This window comes from Archocentrus centrarchus, chromosome 6, assembly GCF_007364275.1.
Source record: "Archocentrus centrarchus isolate MPI-CPG fArcCen1 chromosome 6, fArcCen1, whole genome shotgun sequence".
Taxonomy (NCBI): Eukaryota; Metazoa; Chordata; class Actinopteri; order Cichliformes; family Cichlidae; genus Archocentrus; species Archocentrus centrarchus.
Window position 1 is genome coordinate 31,768,631 of NC_044351.1, and position 19,608 is coordinate 31,788,238.

Consider the following 19,608-nt stretch of genomic DNA (forward strand, 5'->3'; position numbering starts at 1 on the left):
CCATCAATGCAATTTGATGGCCATCCAGACAGCTTTGAGATGTTTTTTATGACCACATAAAGCCCCAAACAAGCAAACCCAGTTGTTCTCGTTAGACGTGCACAATTTTTTTTTTTTAATATTCTTAGCGGGTTACTTCTTGCAAGCATCTTGTTGCACAGCTCCTCTGCAGATTCAAGCAGGTTCATTATCTCCCGTCTCTTCCTTGAAATCCCAGACTGACATCATGATGTTGACATCAGCGCTCTGTGGGGAACCGTGCCATCTGTTGTCGGATTTCTTGTTCTTCTTGTCACTGCGAGTTTGTTCTTTGTGACCGTATATTAAAGGGCCTGTTGTTGTGCTGCACAGTACTGCAGCTCAGAGTCACACCGAGACGGGCCTTGATATTAACGTGCAAAATTGGAGCAGATCAAAATGAATTTGGTTAATTGGATTCTGGGATGTGTATTCAGTCGTCATTAAGACCTCGGCAGGAGGACTGTGCGTCTGGAGCGAAGCTCAGTGAGCTGACTTGAGATTGAAAAACAGGGTGACAGTCAAGGTGTGACGATAACATTTCAGTTCTCACGGTGTGTTAATGACCCAGACATTCCAGTGTTTTTAATTCTCTTTAATGATTTACATTTTTGTACCAGTGTTTGCTGCTTTGAGTCAAAGCTTTGACTCAAAGTCTTTGTAAACAGTGTGAAAATGAGACTAGAAGATAATCTGATCTTGTGATGATGGTCAGTAACAAGCATTTCAGTTTGTCTGAGCTCAGTTCACTGACATCATTAAGGAAGCCATGGGAGTCTGAGTTTAACGGGCAGGTGAAGTTCAGTGTGGTGTAGCTGTAAAAGGTGTTGCTATGACAACAAATAACATAACTAAAACACACAGAAAATTTCAGTAGCGAACACACACACACACACGCACGCACACGGGCATTTAAGATAAAAAAATCTATGCCCAGCAGCAACATTTTTTAAATCTGGCGATCATTACAGTGTGTTCAAGGTGGTTTGTGTCAAAGGCAGTGGTGATAACCCGCAGGACCGTGAAATCCACAGACTGTCTGCAACGGTTCAAAGAAGATTTCTTTTCTCTCTGTAGTTTTTACGTGTTTCTCAGCTGCTGCATTTTGTGTAAGCCGAATTCGCCCTGTCTGTTTAATAGCTGCACGCTGTAATTCACTATCTCTTCAGTGCAAGCAAAACCAATCAGAGGTGAGTCACTGGAGTTAAAGACAGACCTGTAAGTGCATTTTCACATCCCACATCTGTTTCTGTACAGTTTGCACTTACGTGTAGTGGCAGGTGTGGAAGCTTGGGGTGTTTGCGGTTGTTTGTTTCTTTGTGTTTCCTTATGATTTGCATTTCTTCTGTAGTCATTTTGTATCTCGTGGTCACTCTGCAACACTTAAAAACTCTGTGGTCATTTAGCATCTTATTGTGGGCCTTTCGCTTTGCTTTGTAGCTGTTTTACACCTGTACTGCATAACTTCAAATAATTTTCTCTGTTTTTAGTTGTTTAGTTTCTTTTTTGCAGTTACTTTGTGCCTCTTTGTAGCCATTTATGACTTCATTTTTATTATTTATTCATATAGCCTCATTTTCAACATCGTTGTGTAAAATGCCTTCCATCCGCCCTTTTATTCAGTTTAAGGGCGCAGGAGCCTATATTAGCTGCCATAGGGCAAGAGGCAGGGTACACCCTGGACAGGCTCACTCAATCACTAATTAGTCAGCCTCAGAATCAAAATAAATACAGCATACTCAACTGAAGTCGTGAAATATCCACTGCACAGGGGCCAAGTGACTTTCCCTCATTTTATTATCCTGAGTGTGGACATAGACACAACTTTATAAAATTAAAAGCAACACATTCAGTACAAAGATGCACAGCAATACACATTTCAGTTTAATTACACAATTCACTGCATAAAAAGTACATTAAAAACATGGCATAAACATTGGTTTATCGTAACATAAACAGTGAATAGAAATATACATTCGATATATGCATATCACAAACTTCTCCTCTCTGCTTCCGCTCATTAAGACTCTGACAGGTGCAGCCTCCATTGAAACATCTGTCTTTGTCGTGTAATACTTCCTTTGCTTACAGCAGAAGCTCATAAAATATTTACAAAATCTGATAAATACATAATTTGGAAAATTAAACCCATCATGCATTTGTGATCGTTAGTTTGTAAACAGTGTGTAGATACTGGCAACATGCAGGATGAACTTAAGTCAGAAGAAATACAAGGATTTTGCAAAAGCTAGCAAAATGGCCTACTGAGTACACACAGTATCCCACAACTGTCCTGTGGTAGTGCTACAGCTGCCAGTGTGGCCTCATTCTCCTCTGATTATGTCCTCTTTATTTGACAAAGCATAGTGGAGCATTAAACCTGCCTCCCAGACGACTCCTGATCAAAACTTTTAAAACATAAAGTTTCCCCTGGTGATCAGGGACCAGGGGTTGAATAAATGGTGCTCTGTCGAGACTCGGTGCTATGAGTCCACCACATGAGCACAAAAGCAAACAGCCTTCATCTGATATGCTACCTCAAAAAGTACAAGAACTAAAGAGGAATCAACCACTGATACAGTTCAGCTTAAAGAGGATTTCACACAAAGGAGTTGTATGTATCACATGGTATCAATCACAAGACAAATACACATGCAAGAGCAAAAAAATGAAAATAAATAATGCAACCCTCCCCAACAACAAACAAACAAAACCCCTACATCCCAGTAAGCTAATTTATTTCCCCTCTAAACAGGCCAGTGTTTCACCTGCATTTTATCTGCACATTTTGGACATGCAAGGTACTTTACACATAATCATCACTGATCTGTGTGCTGGAAACCTTCACGAAAGAAAGAATCACTTCAGATGGATTCACACTGAAAACTGACCAAACGTCCTTTAATCAGTGAAAACTAAGAGATGTCTTCAATGTAGGAGTTTTTTTGTTTTTCTTTTTTCCACAACTAAGTTTTGTTTACTGTTGACATATACAGTTTTGTTTGCCGTTAACAAAAAGAAGGGGTTTTTGTCGAGCTCTTGTATAGCACGCGGGCGCTCGTCTTCAGGGCGTCTCACTCTGGGGCCGGGTTAATGGGCGGTACATTCCGCTGTTTAAAGTACTGGGTGACCTGTTGAGGCAGCTCAGCCAGGACTGATTTAGCGAGGGTCTCCTTTGGTGCCTGAGAGAAAGAGAGGGGAAAAGAACAAAACAGCACATTGGGTTTTAGACTGAATAAAATGAAGGTTTAAAACGACACAGTTTCACTCATGGACAGAAGCCCTGGTCTTTACTAGACACTCACTGGGCAAACTGTTGGCTCGTGCATTAGACATTTACCCTGTCAGCGCAAAGTCTGTGCAGTGTCCAAAGGAGTGAAGAGGGAAGAGAGCAGGTAATTATCCACAGAATTTACATTGTTTGCATGAGTCTTGCAAACTCTACCCAGGCATCTCACCTACAGTACATAATTCTTAAATGGACTATTCTGCATAATGACTACTAATACTTTTTATACTTTTAGTACTGAGGCTTTGTGGCCAAGTGCTCAATAACCACATGATGTAAACTTGTCCACCGTTTTGGATGTGTGACAATCACGGTGACAATGTTGGATCAAGTGAATAAGGCCCCCATCACAAAGGCTAAGAGATGGGTCCATGACCATCTGGCAACCACTGGTTGTGAGAGAAAAGTGAGTATTTCCAACCAGCTGCTGGAGGTTGATGGCAGATGTTAGAAAAATTATTGCTGAAGCCCCAGTCACACAGGCCTACATAGCACTCAGTGACCCCTTGGCAACCACTTGTTGGCTGCTCTCAAAGCTGTAGTGAAACTATGAAATGTTGCACCTTATGAAACGTGTTGGCTGCAGTGCCGAGGCACAACTTTTTCTTTGACGGTGAACCTTTTTCATTTCCAGTCTGTGTTGCACTTTTTCAAGTTTTGCTAATGCTCAGCTAGTATTTAGCGAGTATTTGCAGACAAATGTTAAAAAAAATACAGACAATCGTGGCAATCTGCTACCAACCAAAGCATCCAATGACTCTAATTTTACCCAGCGAGAGCCAGCAACCTCCAGGAACCGCTGCCAACCAGCCAGGGAAAACACGATGGTTGTATCGCATCCAATACGGCAGACAAACATGTGCATGAGGTCACGTGAGAAGCTTCGACATTTTGAAGCTAATAGCTTTTGATGCATTCACCTCGCTTATAAATTTTAAGTGCATAATTTTAATGGGGACCCTTAATGCTTTTCCTTATTTCCTGTCATTTATAAACTGGTGTAATGATGAATGGTTGCAATAAACATGGCCAAAGTTTCAAATAATGAAGTTGGTGTTATGTACAAGTAATATCTATAATAGTAATAGCAGGGGACACTCCTGAAGACCTTCTATGACTCTGTGGTGGCATCAGCCATCTTCTATGCAGCAGTATGTTGGAGCAGCAGCTTGTCTACAGCTGAGAGGAAGAGGATAGACAAGCTCATCAGGAAAGCCAGCTCTGTCCTAGGATGTCCTCTCGACTCAGTGCAGGTGGTGGGAGACAGAAGGACTCTGACCAAAATAACATCACTGATGGACAAGGTCTCCCATCCCATGCATGAAACTGTTGCTGAGCTGGAGAGCTCCTTCAGTGACAGACTGCTGCATCCTAAATGCACAAAGGAGCGTTACCGTAGATCCTTCCTCCCAGCAGCTGTAAGACTTTATAATCATCACTGCTCCCAACAAAAACCACAATAACCTACACAATGTAGGATAATATATAATATACTGTAAATAGTCCGGCCTGTTAAGGTTCAACACACAGGCACATCATGTACATTGTATATAGTGTTATTATTAGTAGTATTAAGGTTAATATTGTTTGTTGATTTTATATATATTTATATTCTTTTCTTAGTGTGAATTATTATATTTTTACTTATATTTATAATAACTGCGGCTGCTGTTACACCCAAATTTCCCCTCTGTGGGACAATAAAGGCTGTTTCTTCTTCTTCTTCTTCTTCTATCTAGGCACCAAAATCTCATACTTTTGGTGCTTTATGAGCAGTATGAAGCTCATACAGCTGACATAAACACTCCATTTCAGACAAGTTTTTATACTCTTGGCTCAGTTTGATGTCAGAGGGTGGATATGCTTAATATGGCCATCTCAGGCAAACCTCTGTGGGGCAGCTAATCAAACTGGGAATCATGCAACAGTACTTTAGTAGAGACCCAACATATTTAACTGGAACCAAGCATGAAGTCCCATTTTAAACTTGTCTTAAAAAAAGCATTTATACACACAATAAAAGCTCCTAGCTGTCATCACTGTACAACTCTATTGATGATAATTAGTAACAAAAAAAAAAGTTAGCCTTAATCAGGTCACTCTAATGTCTACATTTCCTCTCTGTCTTAGGCTTCATTTCTCTCTCTTTCACTCTGTTCAGTCAATTCTTGTTGCTGTCTCTCAACCTCCCACCAACAATCTGGAATGAAGCCAGTAAACACTGTCTGTTCCTCCCACTACAGAGGAAATCAGCTCGCCCACCACCAGCCCACACACACACACACACAAAAAAAAAAAAAAAAAAAAAAAAAAAAATATATATATATATATATATATATATATATAATGACAATGATAAAACCCAAAATGCCCTAATGAGTCCTCCTGTGCACAGCCTGAATATGTGCACACACTAATTAACCTTGTGTGCTGACCTGCAGCAAACATGTACAAAGCCTCATTAAAATGAACACATTTCAGCAGACCTTGTGTGTCATGTGAGATCAGCAACATTATGAGCAGAAAGAGACTTGTCCAGAAAAATTTCTCTTTGTAAAGAGACAGGCAGATTCTATGTATTCTAAATATCAGCCAATTCAAGTATGATGATATATCAAACAGGGCTTATATGCATATTTCTGTGCATCTATCGAGACCAATACTCACATTGCGGAAATCCCTGAAAGGGACAAACTGCACAATGTCCCGAACAGCCTCCTCTCCTGTGCTGGACCTCAAAACGCTGGCATCCCCGTCTAGGAACTCCATGGCGGCAAAGTCTGCGTTGCCGACGCCGATGATGATAATGGACATGGGTAGTTTAGATGCCTGCACGATAGCATCGCGTGTCTCGTCCATATCGCTGATGACACCGTCAGTTATAATGAGGAGTGTGAAGTATTGCTGCAGTGAGGAAGACGGACGGTGGAGGAAAAGATGAGAAAAATTTATAAGGCAAAGACTCTACAGACTCTACAGACTGTACAACAATCAAGTGACCCCCCCTATGAGCAAGCACTTTGCAATGGTGGGAAGAAACCTCAGGGAACAGGAAGAAACCAACTGCCGTGACCGGTTTGGAGTGAGGGGAAAGAGAAAAGAAGAAGCAGAAAATAAAAAGCGAGCAAAACACAGACAAAACACAGAGAGAAGACAAGAATTTAATGATATGCTGCAGTGGTATATAAACATGTGGGGAGTGAAAAGAGGTGAGTTGGGAAGTCCTCAGTGCATCACATGACGTCCTGCAGCAGTCTGAGCTAAGGAATGGTTCAAGTAATGGGTCACCTGATCCAGCCCCAACTATAAGCTTTATGAAAAAGGAAGGTTTTGAGTCGAATCTTAAAACGAGAGAGTGTGTGTGTCTCCCAAATCCAAAATGAGACCTGGTTCCATTCTACTTTCACAAACTCGAGGAATCACAAGTAAGACTGCAGTCAGAGAGGGAAGTCCTTTTTTAGGATAATATGATGCTATGAGATCTTAGGGACCTGATTATTCCCTAAGATCTCATAGTGGGGAGAACGATTTTAAATTCTTGATTTCACAGAGTGATGAGCAGCTCAATTAGGAGAAATATGATCTCTTTTTCTCATCCTTATTAAAAGTCATGCAGGATTCTGGATTAACTGGAGGCTTTTTAGGGAACTTTAAGAACAACCTGATAATAATGAATTACAATAGTTAAGCATAGAAGTAATGAATACTTGAACTAGCTTTTCAGAATCACTCTGAGAGAGGATGTGTTTAATTTATATACCATAGATGAAAGAAAGCAGTCCTAGATATTTGTTTATATGTATTTGTGAGCACTGAAGGACATTTCCTGATTTAAAAAATTACTCCCAGGTTCCTCACAGTGTTATTGGAAGTCAAGCTAACACTATCCAGAATAAGTATCTGGTTAGACAGCCATGTTTCTAAGATTTTTAGGGCCAAATATACAGTAATAACTTCAGTTTTGTCTGAATTTAAGAGAAGAAAGTTACGGTCCTTTATGTCTTTAAGACATTCTAACTAATTGATTTGTGTCATCTGGCTTCATGGATAAATAAACCTGGTTATCATCTGCATAGCCACGAATGCTGCCTTTATCTATGTATGGTGTATTGAGGTTTCTTACACGACGTCATGTGCACATTGCTCGAGAGTTGTCTGCCATATTGGATGTGATACAACCAATGGCTCACTGGTTGGCTGGCAGTGGCTGCTGGAAGTTGCTGGTTCTCGTTGGGTGAAATCGGCTACAAAGAAGGTGCTGGACTGAAAACCTCCCAGTGATTACTTTGGTTGCTAGCAGATTTCCACAGTTGCCTGTAGTTCTTCATGTTTGTCTGCAAATACTTGTTAACTACTGAGTGTTATTACAACTTGATAAAGTGTGACACAAATCTGAAATGGAGAAGGTTCATCTTGAAAGTAAAAGCCGTACCTCAGTGCTGCAGCCAACATGTTTCAACTTTGAAGGCGAACCTTCTCCATTTCTGGTTTGCATTCCAATTTTCGCAGTTTCACTACAGCTCAGAGAGTAGCAGTGTTTGTAGACAAGACCGTAACTTCTGTTCAAACTCTGACTGCAGCAATGTGACCAAAGCAATCACAAAGAGGGTTTTGCCAATCACGTGGGGGAATACACATTTGTTTCCCCTAGCAGCAGTTTCTCACTGACTGCCATCAACTTCCAGCAACCACTCGAAACCGGCTGGGGAATACCCAATTTTCTCTCACTACCAGTGGTTGGCAGATGGTCAGGAACAGGTCTCCAGGCCTGTGTGACTGGTGCCTTATTGACTTGATCCTACATTATCACCATGATTGTCACACGCCCAAAATGGTGGACGAGCTTATATCACGTGGTTAATTGTCTTGCGGCTGCAAAGCCTCAATAGATGTGTCTCACCAATGTAGCCAGTTCTGAGGTGACGAGAGTAACGAGAGTGAACGGAAAAAAGGTAAGAGGAGCTGCCAACTCCCAGATAAACATCATAGGTAGTCACCAAAATCAACCGTTGTGTTCTAATTGTTGGGAGGAGGGCCCGGGCTGGACCCAAGACATGCTGGAGAGATTATATCTCTCAGCTGGCCTGGGAACGCTTCAGTGTTCCCTTGGATAAGCTGGAGGAGGTGGCTGGAGAGAGGGAGGTCTGGGTTTCTCTGCTTAGGCTGCTGCCCCCCGCATCCCGACCCTGGATAAGCGGAAGAGGATGGATGGATGGATGGATGGATGAATGAATGGAAAAAAGCTGAGACTGGATGCTTTAATTTAGGATTACTTTATTTCATATTCGGTGTGCTGAATCTCAATGCATAAATGACAAAAAAAAGTGAAACGTTCCAAACAGACAACTGCTGGACTCTATCTTTTTCTCTTACTCTGTCACACAATCGCATGCATCAGTTCTGCATAACAAAATGCAAATGGATGTCCTATGATAAGAACAGACAAGGTGACGACGCACACTGACTTTACTTGGAAGAAAATCGCACTTCCACGTGACACACAAACAGCCACACACGCGAGGAGGGCTCTGAAGCCTGTCTCTTTAATGTGCTAACAGCAGCGCTCATTAGAGAATCATTATCACACAGACAGACAGGGTCGCTCACACACTGAGACGCGCACAGACTGCACTGGCCTGCAGCCTGGGTGTGTGCGTGTCACTAGCAGGAGCGTGATCATAAACACTCGCACAGTCTGCAGTTGCAGGTTCTCTCATTATCTGAGGAACAAAAACGCCGAGGCTGAGCAGTAGCCGATTTGTGAAGCCTACCCACCGACTTTCTCCAACACACACCAGTCTAACCAGTAACTCAGCATGTGGCCTGTGCGCACACACACACACACAGGCACACATTTGTGCTGCAGCTGTTAGATCCTCATTGTCTGTTACTTCTTCCTATTTTCCATCCGTGTTTGAACTCGCTGTAATATAAGACAAGAAAAGGGTCTGCAATCATTTCCTTTCAGAAACAAAAGGATTCTGGTGCACAACACACAGACGAGTACAAGCCTTTGTGTATTCTGCTCATATATTCCTTCTCTACAGGGTGACAGGGTACAATTAGGGACAAAAAGCACCGTGGGAGCATAATGATACCCAGCCACTACACTCTCTTCACATATAGGCAGGAGAAATGCCACTGGATGTGTACTGTAGAGGGACATACACATGTTTAAAGTTTGTAGATTCCAAACTTCTGTGTCGCACATCTACACACACATCCACCTGTGGGAACATCATGCAGAGCCTTATGTGACAGACCACTGTCTGTACTCTGGTGCTGGGTTTTTTTTGTATACTGTATATGAGTTTGTGAAGCAGCAGAACAGCAACGTGGCATTATTCTCTATTTTGACACAAAGATAAACTTCATAAAAGGACATTCCTATAAATCTTACTTGAATGAGTAAGTACCAGAGCTCAAGGAACACTCTACCAACAAATGCTGCCAAAATAGAAGGTCTCTTTTGGATGTGACATAGAGCCTTAGGCTTGCTCTTATTCTGGATTTTGGGTGTTAGCTTCACTGGCAATAAGCCACTAGAAGGACGGCGTGCTGTTACTGTGTGAAACTGAATCTAGATCAGTCAAGCTTAGTTGAAATATGCACCTCATGACTTTTTGTGCCACTAAAGGTGTCTGGGATAAACCTTGATAAGTGCCCTGAAAGCACCATCATTACAGTAGAATTGCTACAAAAGTGGAGGCACATATTATAAGAACATTCAGGCTGTAGTTGAGCAAACTAAAATTAAAATGTTTAAATTCATGAACTAAATTTAATGGAAGTCCATCCAGTAGGGTTTTTTTTTTTCTTTTTTTTCTTTTTGGTCTGGACTAAAGCAGTAGACCGAACCAAGCCACTGTCACGAGAAGGAGAAAATAAGGTGGAGAAAGCTTCCCTGTCGTACTGTGAAGTCAAAAATGTGTAAAAGGCCTGGTCAGTGTCTCAGCTGCAAAGAGGTGTAACATAGAGGAAGAGAGGACAGACGCTGTCACTCCAGTCTGTCACCTTCCTCCCTGACACGCTGATCCACATGTCAGGAGCCTGAGCCAACAGATGCACACTACTTAGTTGCATCAGCCATCCGTGTAGATGAATTGTGAGTATCAACTCTCACTGTTAACTATTACTGGTTTTGGAGTTTGTTTTTCTTCCTGTTGATGTCTCATGATGATTCATGTGTGTCCTGAGTATTATATACATCTAGCACATAATGCTGCTATCCTGTGAACAGTTGGTTGTTGAATAAAAGTAAATAATTTTTTTTTTTTTTGAATGGTATCTTTTGAGTTCTTATTACACAATAGTTACTCTTGCAGCTGACAAATAAAGTATGAAAAAAAACTAATACAAGAACTAATGAAACCTAAACTAAAACTAAGCATTATGCAAAAAATAAAAATGAGAAAAACACCCTACAAATTAATGAAAAGTATCTGAATTAGAGAAAAAAAAAGTCCTGTTTTGGGGGTTGTGTCATTGTTGCCCCTCTAGTGCACCTTTCATTAACACCAGCTGAAACTGATTAACAACCCCCTCTGCTTCTTAAGTGACCAGATCAATATCCCAGATGTTTAACTGACTTGATGCTATAATATACTATGCTATATCTGTTTAAAAAGTGAGCAGCATATTAAACGATTGGCAGGAATGTATTCAACTCACTTACTCAATGTTTCTCAGTAATAAAGAAGAGAAATGGAGTATAGAATATTTCACAGGCAACACAGCCTCTCGTGATCTCATGTGCCTTAAATGTAAATTGCTTAGGACATGCATAACTAAAAAAATTTGCACAATTTTAAAGACAAATGCATTAAAAAAAAATGGAATTTCACAATAAACTTTAACTCAGTAGAATTGGTCAAATTTAAGGGTTTTTCAAATGGAAAGACTCAGTGCCGAGTTAAAGGGCAATGACAACGGCTTTATGGATATGTAGTGAAATATATATACAATATTGCAACAACATTTCATTATAATTAAAGACAAAAATAGAAAAAAAAATGGAGGAAATGTCACATCTAATCTAAGGTGCAAGGTCTGTGTGACACTTCTAAAAGGAGGGCTATTCCAATTAAGAGAGAACAAACAAAATGCTCTACACCAGAACTGACGATGCAAACAGCCCTCAAGCAGACTCCATGTGGACTGGGAAAAAGTATAATAAAGGCAAAGCAGCTGTCTGTGTCCATGTCCGCAAGCAAGTATAATCCTGGCCTTAGACAATCACTGTCGACACTTCCTGTTTTTTTGTTGTTGTTTTCTGTCATGAGCTGTCCTATATGTCCTATGTTGGTGCTTCTATGCGCAGCTACAGCTGTAGTCCCTCTCCCTCACTACAGATACTCCCCTCTCAAGGTTGGGACAAATCAATCTTTGTTGGTTGATGTAAAACATCACGTGGGAATGCCACTCCAGACACCAGATTTTGAAACTCTGGCGTACTGTGAAATAGAGACAGATATACCTGGGACTAGCAGGCTCACTTAGCACTGTGTGCACTCTTTCAGCAAGGACTTGAATGGTTCAATTTAGGAATGCATTTAAGGAATTTTATCTGTTGTGTTTAGAATGAAGATTTCTTTGTTTCCGTAGGTGGTAAGAGATAACAAAATGAGCAAACTGCCACAAGATATTGGGGTGTTGCAAAGCTAAGCCTTTCTAAATTTTTACTTTAAAGTCTGCTGGAGGTGTGTTTCACAACTAGTGAATTCCTAAGCTAATACTAAAACTCATACACTTCAGCTTTAAAATGTGTTGTCTTTGCATGAAGTAGAACTGGTAAATGAGAGAGAGAGAAACTGTATCCTATGTAAAAGTGACAAACAGTTAAAATCATCGTTAGAGCATTTGGAAATATCAGAAAAGGACAACTAATAATGATGAATGATGATTACTTTTATATAAAACAAGCCATCCATCCATCCAACCATCCTTCCTTCCTTCCTTCCTCACCTTACAGGACTTGATGATGATAACCTGAATTTCTATAGGTTCAGAGGCAGGGTCAGAATTTGACACAAACAGCATCAAAGAAAGGATCCATCCGGCCTTGTATCAACAGCTCAGACTGCTGCTTGCAGTGTAATGGTGAGGTGGATATTTTCTTGGCACACTCTGCACTCCTTAGTATCAACCGAGCATCATTTAAACACCGCAGTATACCTGCATATTGTTGCTCACCTAGTTCATCCCTTTATAACCATAGTGTGCCCATCTTCTGCTGGCTGCTTCCAGCATGATAATGTACCATATTGCAAAGCTCAAATGATCTCAAACTGGGTTCTTGAATGTTATAATAACTTCACAGTACTCAAATTTGGGCCCCACCAAATCTCAACCCATTAGAGCACCTCTGGGAAATGGAACAGGAGATTCGAATCATTAATGTGGAGCTGACAAATCTGCAGCAGCTGCACGATGCTTTCATGTCCATATGGACCAAAATCTCTGAGAAACGCTTCCAGCACCGAGTTGAATTTATGGCAAGGAGAATTAAGGCAGTTCTGAAGGCAAAAAGATGGTCCAACCTGGTACTAGCAGGCCGCAAATAATGAAGTGAACAGTGAATGTGTATATAAAGTTACCGTTATGCAGAATCAAACTGAGTTTGTCTCTGTACACACACATCTAAGCAAGAAAAAGCCCTTACTGAATTTAAAAGGAAACCTACATCCTTGATGGACAGGTGCGTCAACAGAAGAGAGTATTCTGACAGACTGCAGTGAAAGTCTGGCTGTGTTTAAGCTTGGATTTGCAGTGGTTATGGTTAGAATCAGCATCTGCGTCTGGGAATACAGAAACTCTTCCGGCAACACAGTCAACCTCTCAAATGAGATACAGAAAAATACATGGAATAAAAAAAAATATATATAAAAGCAAGTAAATAGGTACGTTGTAGTCACTCACCGCTGCTTTCTCTTGTTGAAGGGCCTGAGCAGCAAAGCGTGCTACATGGTTGATGATTGGAGCAAAGTTTGTAGGACCATAGAAACGAATGTGAGGGAGGCACGCGGAGTAGGCCTGTGCGATGCCCTCCACACCTAGAGATGCCGAAAGGCAGAGAGAGAGAATTTAGGCTCCAGCACACTTGAAATGTAAAGTTGAGCTATAAATAGTGAATGCAGGAGAGAGACGGAGTGAGGAGGAGGGAGAGAGGTTTGTAAAGAGTTGGGAAAGATGGATAAAAAGTTTACATACAGTATTTCGAGGACCAGAATGAAACCATGATATTGTTTCTAATGAGCACTGATGAGCACACATCCATTGTTTGTTTCTGTAAGGGACCTGGCAACACAGCTCTATATTTTTTATGTTTATTTCTTGTGTTCTCCTCACTCACTACTTAATCTGATTAAAAATATGCACCTTCAGAGGACACTGGAAGACATTAGATGGGAACATAAAACCATTCTGTTATCAGGACAGCTGCTTGTTGCTGTTTGTAGAATAAAGTTTTGCATAACAGCTGAAGTCCTCGAGTTCTCTTTTCTTTTCTTTTTTCCTTTGTCCTGGAGCTTTTCATTTCAGAGCGCACCGGAGGCTGTATTGGCCCAGAAAAGAAGCTAACCCCTAAAAGAGAGGGCATTTACAGAGGCAGTTTTTTTTTTTGAATAACCACAAGCTGCACTTAATGTTCTGACATGGGCCTTTTTCAGCACAGGGGTTTGTATAAATGGAGTTATTTAACGTAACCTCTTTGTCAGGCTAAAACACGTTACGCAATTTTCATTTTTTCTGGGTCTCACAGCAGCTGGCACTCATGTGGTTTGCATTTGTCAATAAACACGTTTGCATCCTACACATTTCAAATGCATTAGCAGATGCAAGTTCACCATAGTAAAAAGAGGGCTTACTATGAGGTTATTAAGGCAAGGTGCAAGATGCTGACAGTGTATAAATCTTTTCAAGTTTACCTTTGTGTGTGAATGAAAGTCGGGGTATCTCTGTGAGGCTGTGCTCAGGTATGATTACTTAACAAACACACTGAAGTTGAAGTCCAGTGTTTTAAAGTGTAAAGTGTAGGTAAGGCTAAGGGGAGCATCACCATTTTAAAAATCTTTTTGTTCATATGCCTGAGTGTTGTAAAATGTAATCAGTGTGCGTAAAGATTCCCGGAGTCAGAGCTGTTAGACACTGTTGGTAATTAAATGTGAAGGACTGGACTGTTTTCACTGGTCTGAACTGTTTGGTGTCATAATGTGCATTAGTGTTCATATTTCTAATTTAGACATGCATCCAAAGTAGCAAGTGTAGGTGATGTGTTAAGGACTTATTTACTCAGCAAGGCACGTAGAGAGGAGTGCACCACCTGCTGCTGTCACATGATCTGGAGATGGCATGTCTTTTTTTAATTAGTGTTTTTTTTTTTTTTAATCACACTGTTGTTTATTTTTCTAATATAACCTAAATTATGTCAGTATCCCAAAACCATAGGCTTTAAGTCTTTTTAGGGTAGGAAAAGGCTTAGCGGGCTCTATGCGTGTACCCTCAAAGATAACAACATCCTATAAGTACAGACATATCTGCGCATGTTTTTTATGGTATGGGCTTATGTTTAAAAATAAGAGTCAGCTCATATGTCAGGCTGTAATGCCGAAAACGTGAATATGAGTATCTGCCTTAAAAAAAACTATTATATGTCAGATTGTAGAGATCAGTCAGGTTGCTGCAGAGTTCTTGATTACATCAGCAGCTACCGTACGGTAACTCACCTGAACAGAAAGGGTTTGTGGGGTTAAAGTTGATGGCAAATTCGTGAGACACCTGAGGAGACAAGAAATGAATGAATTTAATGCTAATCCTTCACTGTACAATACCGTTAAGAAATAGCGTCCATTTCACCCGCCTTCTCCCTCCCACCCTCTCTCCATCCCTCTGTGTACTGCTCTCTCTTCTTTGTCCTTTTCAATAGCTCAGTGCCATGGCAACACAGATGGGTTGACAGTTGCGTAATCATGTGAATATGCATCTATAATGCTTATAGTTTTATTTGTGTGTGTCTGTATGCGTGTGTAAAAATCATACACGCTGGCTTTAATATGGTAAGTCCGCTAATGACAACCCACCATCCTCGCTCTTTGCCACACACAAATACATTTATAACACACATTTGTGTTTGGAAAACGCACGCGCGCGCGCGCGCACACATACACACCAACAACAACAACAACAACAACACCATGGACACACACATACCTTCCAGTCTGGTGGGAGTTGGGCTCCAAATCCCAGAGCTGGAAACATTTTGTCACTGAGGAGGAAACCATGACAACAGATTGGAACGTTAGTTAAATCTTTTTTTTTTTTTTTTCTCCATACAAATTCAAAAAGCTGGATTTAGATAGCAGGAGAAATCCTGTTACCTTGTTCACATAGAAACACATTCAGAGGCATTTACAGAAAAGCGAGCGGAGAAGTGGTGGTAAAATGAGGCAGTGAGGTAAAATGGCTTCTCACAAAGAAAAACATCAGGGTTTTTTTTTTTTTCTAAAGGACAGGAAACACAGAAAGTCAGATATATATTGATGTACAGTGATTTGCTGAAAAAAAAGGAGGAATAGAAATCACTAGATGTTACTGGTGGTCTCAGTCTGTGTATTTTGTCCTTTTTTAAACATAAAATGTAAAACATGAAATAGATGTTTGTGTGTATAATGTCCAAAAATGTTGCCATACAGCTCTGTTCAGTGTCACTTCCGTAGATGATGGAATTAAGATGGGTATTAGGGAACTGATAAACCTGTTTAGTTCTTTCCACAAAGCCAAAACTGTCCGAAGCTCAAACTTCACAACTGGAATATAAAAATGTCTTTGCCAAAATACTCAAACCATTGCATCACTGTCACTCTCATAAGGACCCCAGTCACTTTCATGCTATATATAAAATTAATATGATCGTAGCATAGACTGTATATAAAAGATGGACACAGCATAGTCTGAAAAGGGAAGCCAATGCATAGGTACCCTCAACCTGCATTTTTTCTAATGATCAGCAGGGGGCAGTTTGAATGAAGTCTGTGATAAAATGACTGCTTTTGGGTAGGCCTACCTTGTTATTGACAGATTGCTACCATATGAAGGTGCAATATCTCTAAAAATGCTCAAGGCTTCAGCAAAGGAATCTATAAAAATGACTGGGGTTACAGTCCATCTTATCTATACAGTCTTTGGATTTCAGTATTGAAAAGATAAACCTTTACATAAACCAGCCTCACGCGTCCCCTTCTTACTGTTGTGCGTGACCCTACCTTTGCAAAAAATGTATGTAAGATTTACATTTACTGTAGTCTTACAGTAACCGATTAAAAGCAATGCAGCAACCCTCAGGATTTGGTTTGAATACTCACGTATCATAGTCCTGTATAATTTGCCCCACAGCTAAGATGGCAGCGAGGTACTCGTTGCTGCCCAGTGGGTTGATGTAATGGAGGGAAGACGGCTCTCGGGGGTTCCCGTTGGATGCTGTGAAGTCTATACCGACCTATAGAAATACAGAGAGGTGACGGATCAGCAGTGGTCATTGGAACCTGGATTAAGGTGTAACATGTTCCAAAGCATTACTGTAATCACATTACATTTCTCAGTAATGCAGTAATGTAACGTGTTGTACTAAATTGAGTAATCAGTTACAATTATGTTGTTACTTGTGTTACAAAGGTTCTTTAGTTATCTGCATGACAGAAGGATAGATCGGCAAAAAAAAAGCCTTTTTCTTCCTCTGCACTTGCGCTACAATCAGCAGATTTCAGTCTGTCTGCAGGGAGGAGGGCAAAGGTGGCGTGGTCTACAGCTTTGAAGAAGTGAAGACATTGCTTTTATATTTCATTGCACAAAAGAACAAGAGCATCTAGGACAAAAACAGCTGCTATCACATCAGCTTTTTGCATGCATATGCGTAGATGGCATGTTAGCGCAAAGCTAGCCAAGACCCCAGAGTACTGTTATAGCTGAGTATATGCTGACCCCAGCCCAGCAGCCAGAGCCTGACCTTCAACATGTAACAAAAGTGTGATGAGCAGTCTAGCAGCACGTAACATTGTAGCTTCCATTTCTACCTGAGTGTGTGTTTCTACAGTAGCATCAGTGTGGCGATCGCTTTGAAGTTAGATTTCAACTCTGCATTTTATTGTTGGCTCTGTGTTCAAACCTAAACCCTAAAAGAAGGATTGGGGCGTCCTCGTTAGGACAGGGATTTGTGTCAGGTTTAAACAGTTAACTGATGAAAATGTGACAGCGCATTTCAGCTCATGTTACAGAGAAAGTAATGTAACGAGTAGTGTAATGAGCTACTTTCTCAGATAAGTAATTAAGTAATGTACTACTTTTAAGAAAAGTAATGAGTAATGTGTTGTACATTACTTCTTTGAATAACAACTCAGAAATACTTGTTTTACCAATAGTGATCATTTTAATGGTTTAACAGCTGTGTGAGAAAAAAGGTGTATAAGGGGTCATGTGGAGCCCTGCATGCATAAAAACAGGAAGAGGTTTTGATATAAATAAAGAGTCACAGGAAGAACATCTATAATAAATCCTTCTCTCTTACTGATGCCCAAGTTAGAGCTACAACAAACAGCAGTTGCTTTGTCTGATATGAACTAACCTAAACCTTTGTCAAAAAACTGCAGGTCCTTGAAGCTGGTTCCAAAAGCGAGTCAATACCAGCAAAGCTACATGAGTTAAAATGGGCATATTTTCAACTTAAAAGAAAAAGGAATTCATTTGTATAAAACTGACCCAACTAAAGTTTGTTAAACCTTAAAGTTAGGGGAGTATCTGCTTTGATTGTGCAGCTGTAGCCTATAACTGTACCTCTGATCATTCAACGTGCACCAGGTGCACCGTACCTGTTTTGTTTAATCACGCTAGGTGGCATTAGCTGCTAACTTGGGGCTCTGAAAAACACAGAATATCTGTTGACAGATGTGAACAGCTCAGGGTTCAGTATAAAACAGAACAAACAGTCACAGCGGAGAATTCTTATTCTTGCCTTTAGGAAACTAGAGTTGCTCATAAGTTTTTATGTCTCTCATAAGTTTTGGATGAAGCATCTGATTATCTTGGTGTAACAGCGTATAAGAGAACAGCTTAAGATCAGGTCCTACTCAGCACAAGTCACATACCATCTTTAAGTGCCAACTGATATGATTTAGTAGATTTATATTATTTTTTACGGTCTACATTGCATGTTGTTGCTTTTATGTATCATAAAATATCACCAGTGCTATGGTAAATGGCACTGCTTGCTCGTAAACATGGATGTAATCAATGCAGGATTTGAACTTTTACAAAGAAGGTGCGTTTGGAGCCTCAAGGATCTGTGCAGTGAATTCTGGTTAGGAAAACTGAACGTAAATACAATTCCACAGTATATTCCACAGACAAATAAAAAAGGTGCAAAGACTCTGAAATCATACAGAGGTTTTTTTTTTTTTTAACACAGATGACCACAGGGTGACATAGCGTAGAAACAAATATGAGCACACACAGACGCTTTCCACATGCAGCCAACACACAAACAGACACACACACACACACACACACACACACACACACACACACACACACACACACACACACACACACACACACACACACACACACACACACACACACACACAGAGAAACACAGCCAAACTCAATATGAGATTAAGAGTGACAGGCTTTTCCTCAGGCGGTGAATAGAGGTTTGTGTGCTGACAAGAACCCAACCCACAATCTCCGCCTTCCTCCTATCAGCTTAAACATAGTCTGAAACTATCTTCTTCTTTGGTGTTTTGTTTGGTGTATTATGAAACAACAATGTTCTGGTTCAGTAAGGACAATGACCGGGAAAAGATATAAAGGAGAAGGGAGCAACGGTGGGGGAATGTGTGAGTACGAGAGGGAACATTGGGAAAATGAGGTAAAGAATTGCAGGGCAGAGAGAGGAAAGAGTTTAAAGAGCAACAGGAGCAGCAGGAGTGACAGATACAGAAATGCGGGGTGACAGAATTAGGGTGCTGCTGTGTTTTGTATTGTGGGCATGTGACAACAACATGCAGGATTGCGCATAAGTTTTTAGGTACTTTTTATCCATCGCAGTAAAATCAATGCGACCTCTGATCATTCCACATTTATTCTGCAGCAGGAAAACAAGCCTGAACATACAGGCATTTGGGCTGCTATCTATTTAAGGTTTTTCTGTTCATTACTTTTTCTAAGTTAAATTAAAACTACTACTTTCATAGTTTCTGAAAGCATCTTTGCTTTACTTTTAGCAGCTAAAACGTTTTCACAGTATTAAGTGG

General features: G+C 40.6%; 1 protein-coding gene across 2 annotated transcripts in view; it reads right to left on the reverse strand.

Annotated features, from left to right (window-relative positions):
* Positions 1-1,828: 1,828 nt before the first annotated feature.
* Positions 1,829-19,608, reverse strand: part of cpne2 (copine II) — a 51,106-nt gene continuing 33,326 nt past the window's right edge. Inside the window, exons 10-15 of one of the 2 annotated variants that reach the window (XM_030731721.1) lie at positions 16,666-16,799; positions 15,515-15,569; positions 15,031-15,082; positions 13,226-13,359; positions 5,975-6,211; positions 1,829-3,200 (exon numbers count right to left, since the gene is read on the reverse strand). In XM_030731721.1, coding sequence (XP_030587581.1) covers positions 3,093-3,200; positions 5,975-6,211; positions 13,226-13,359; positions 15,031-15,082; positions 15,515-15,569; positions 16,666-16,799 — 720 coding nt within the window. In that variant the 3' untranslated portion in view covers positions 1,829-3,092. The remainder of the gene's footprint in view (positions 3,201-5,974; positions 6,212-13,225; positions 13,360-15,030; positions 15,083-15,514; positions 15,570-16,665; positions 16,800-19,608) is intronic. The other variant, XM_030731720.1, reaches the window with a different exon arrangement.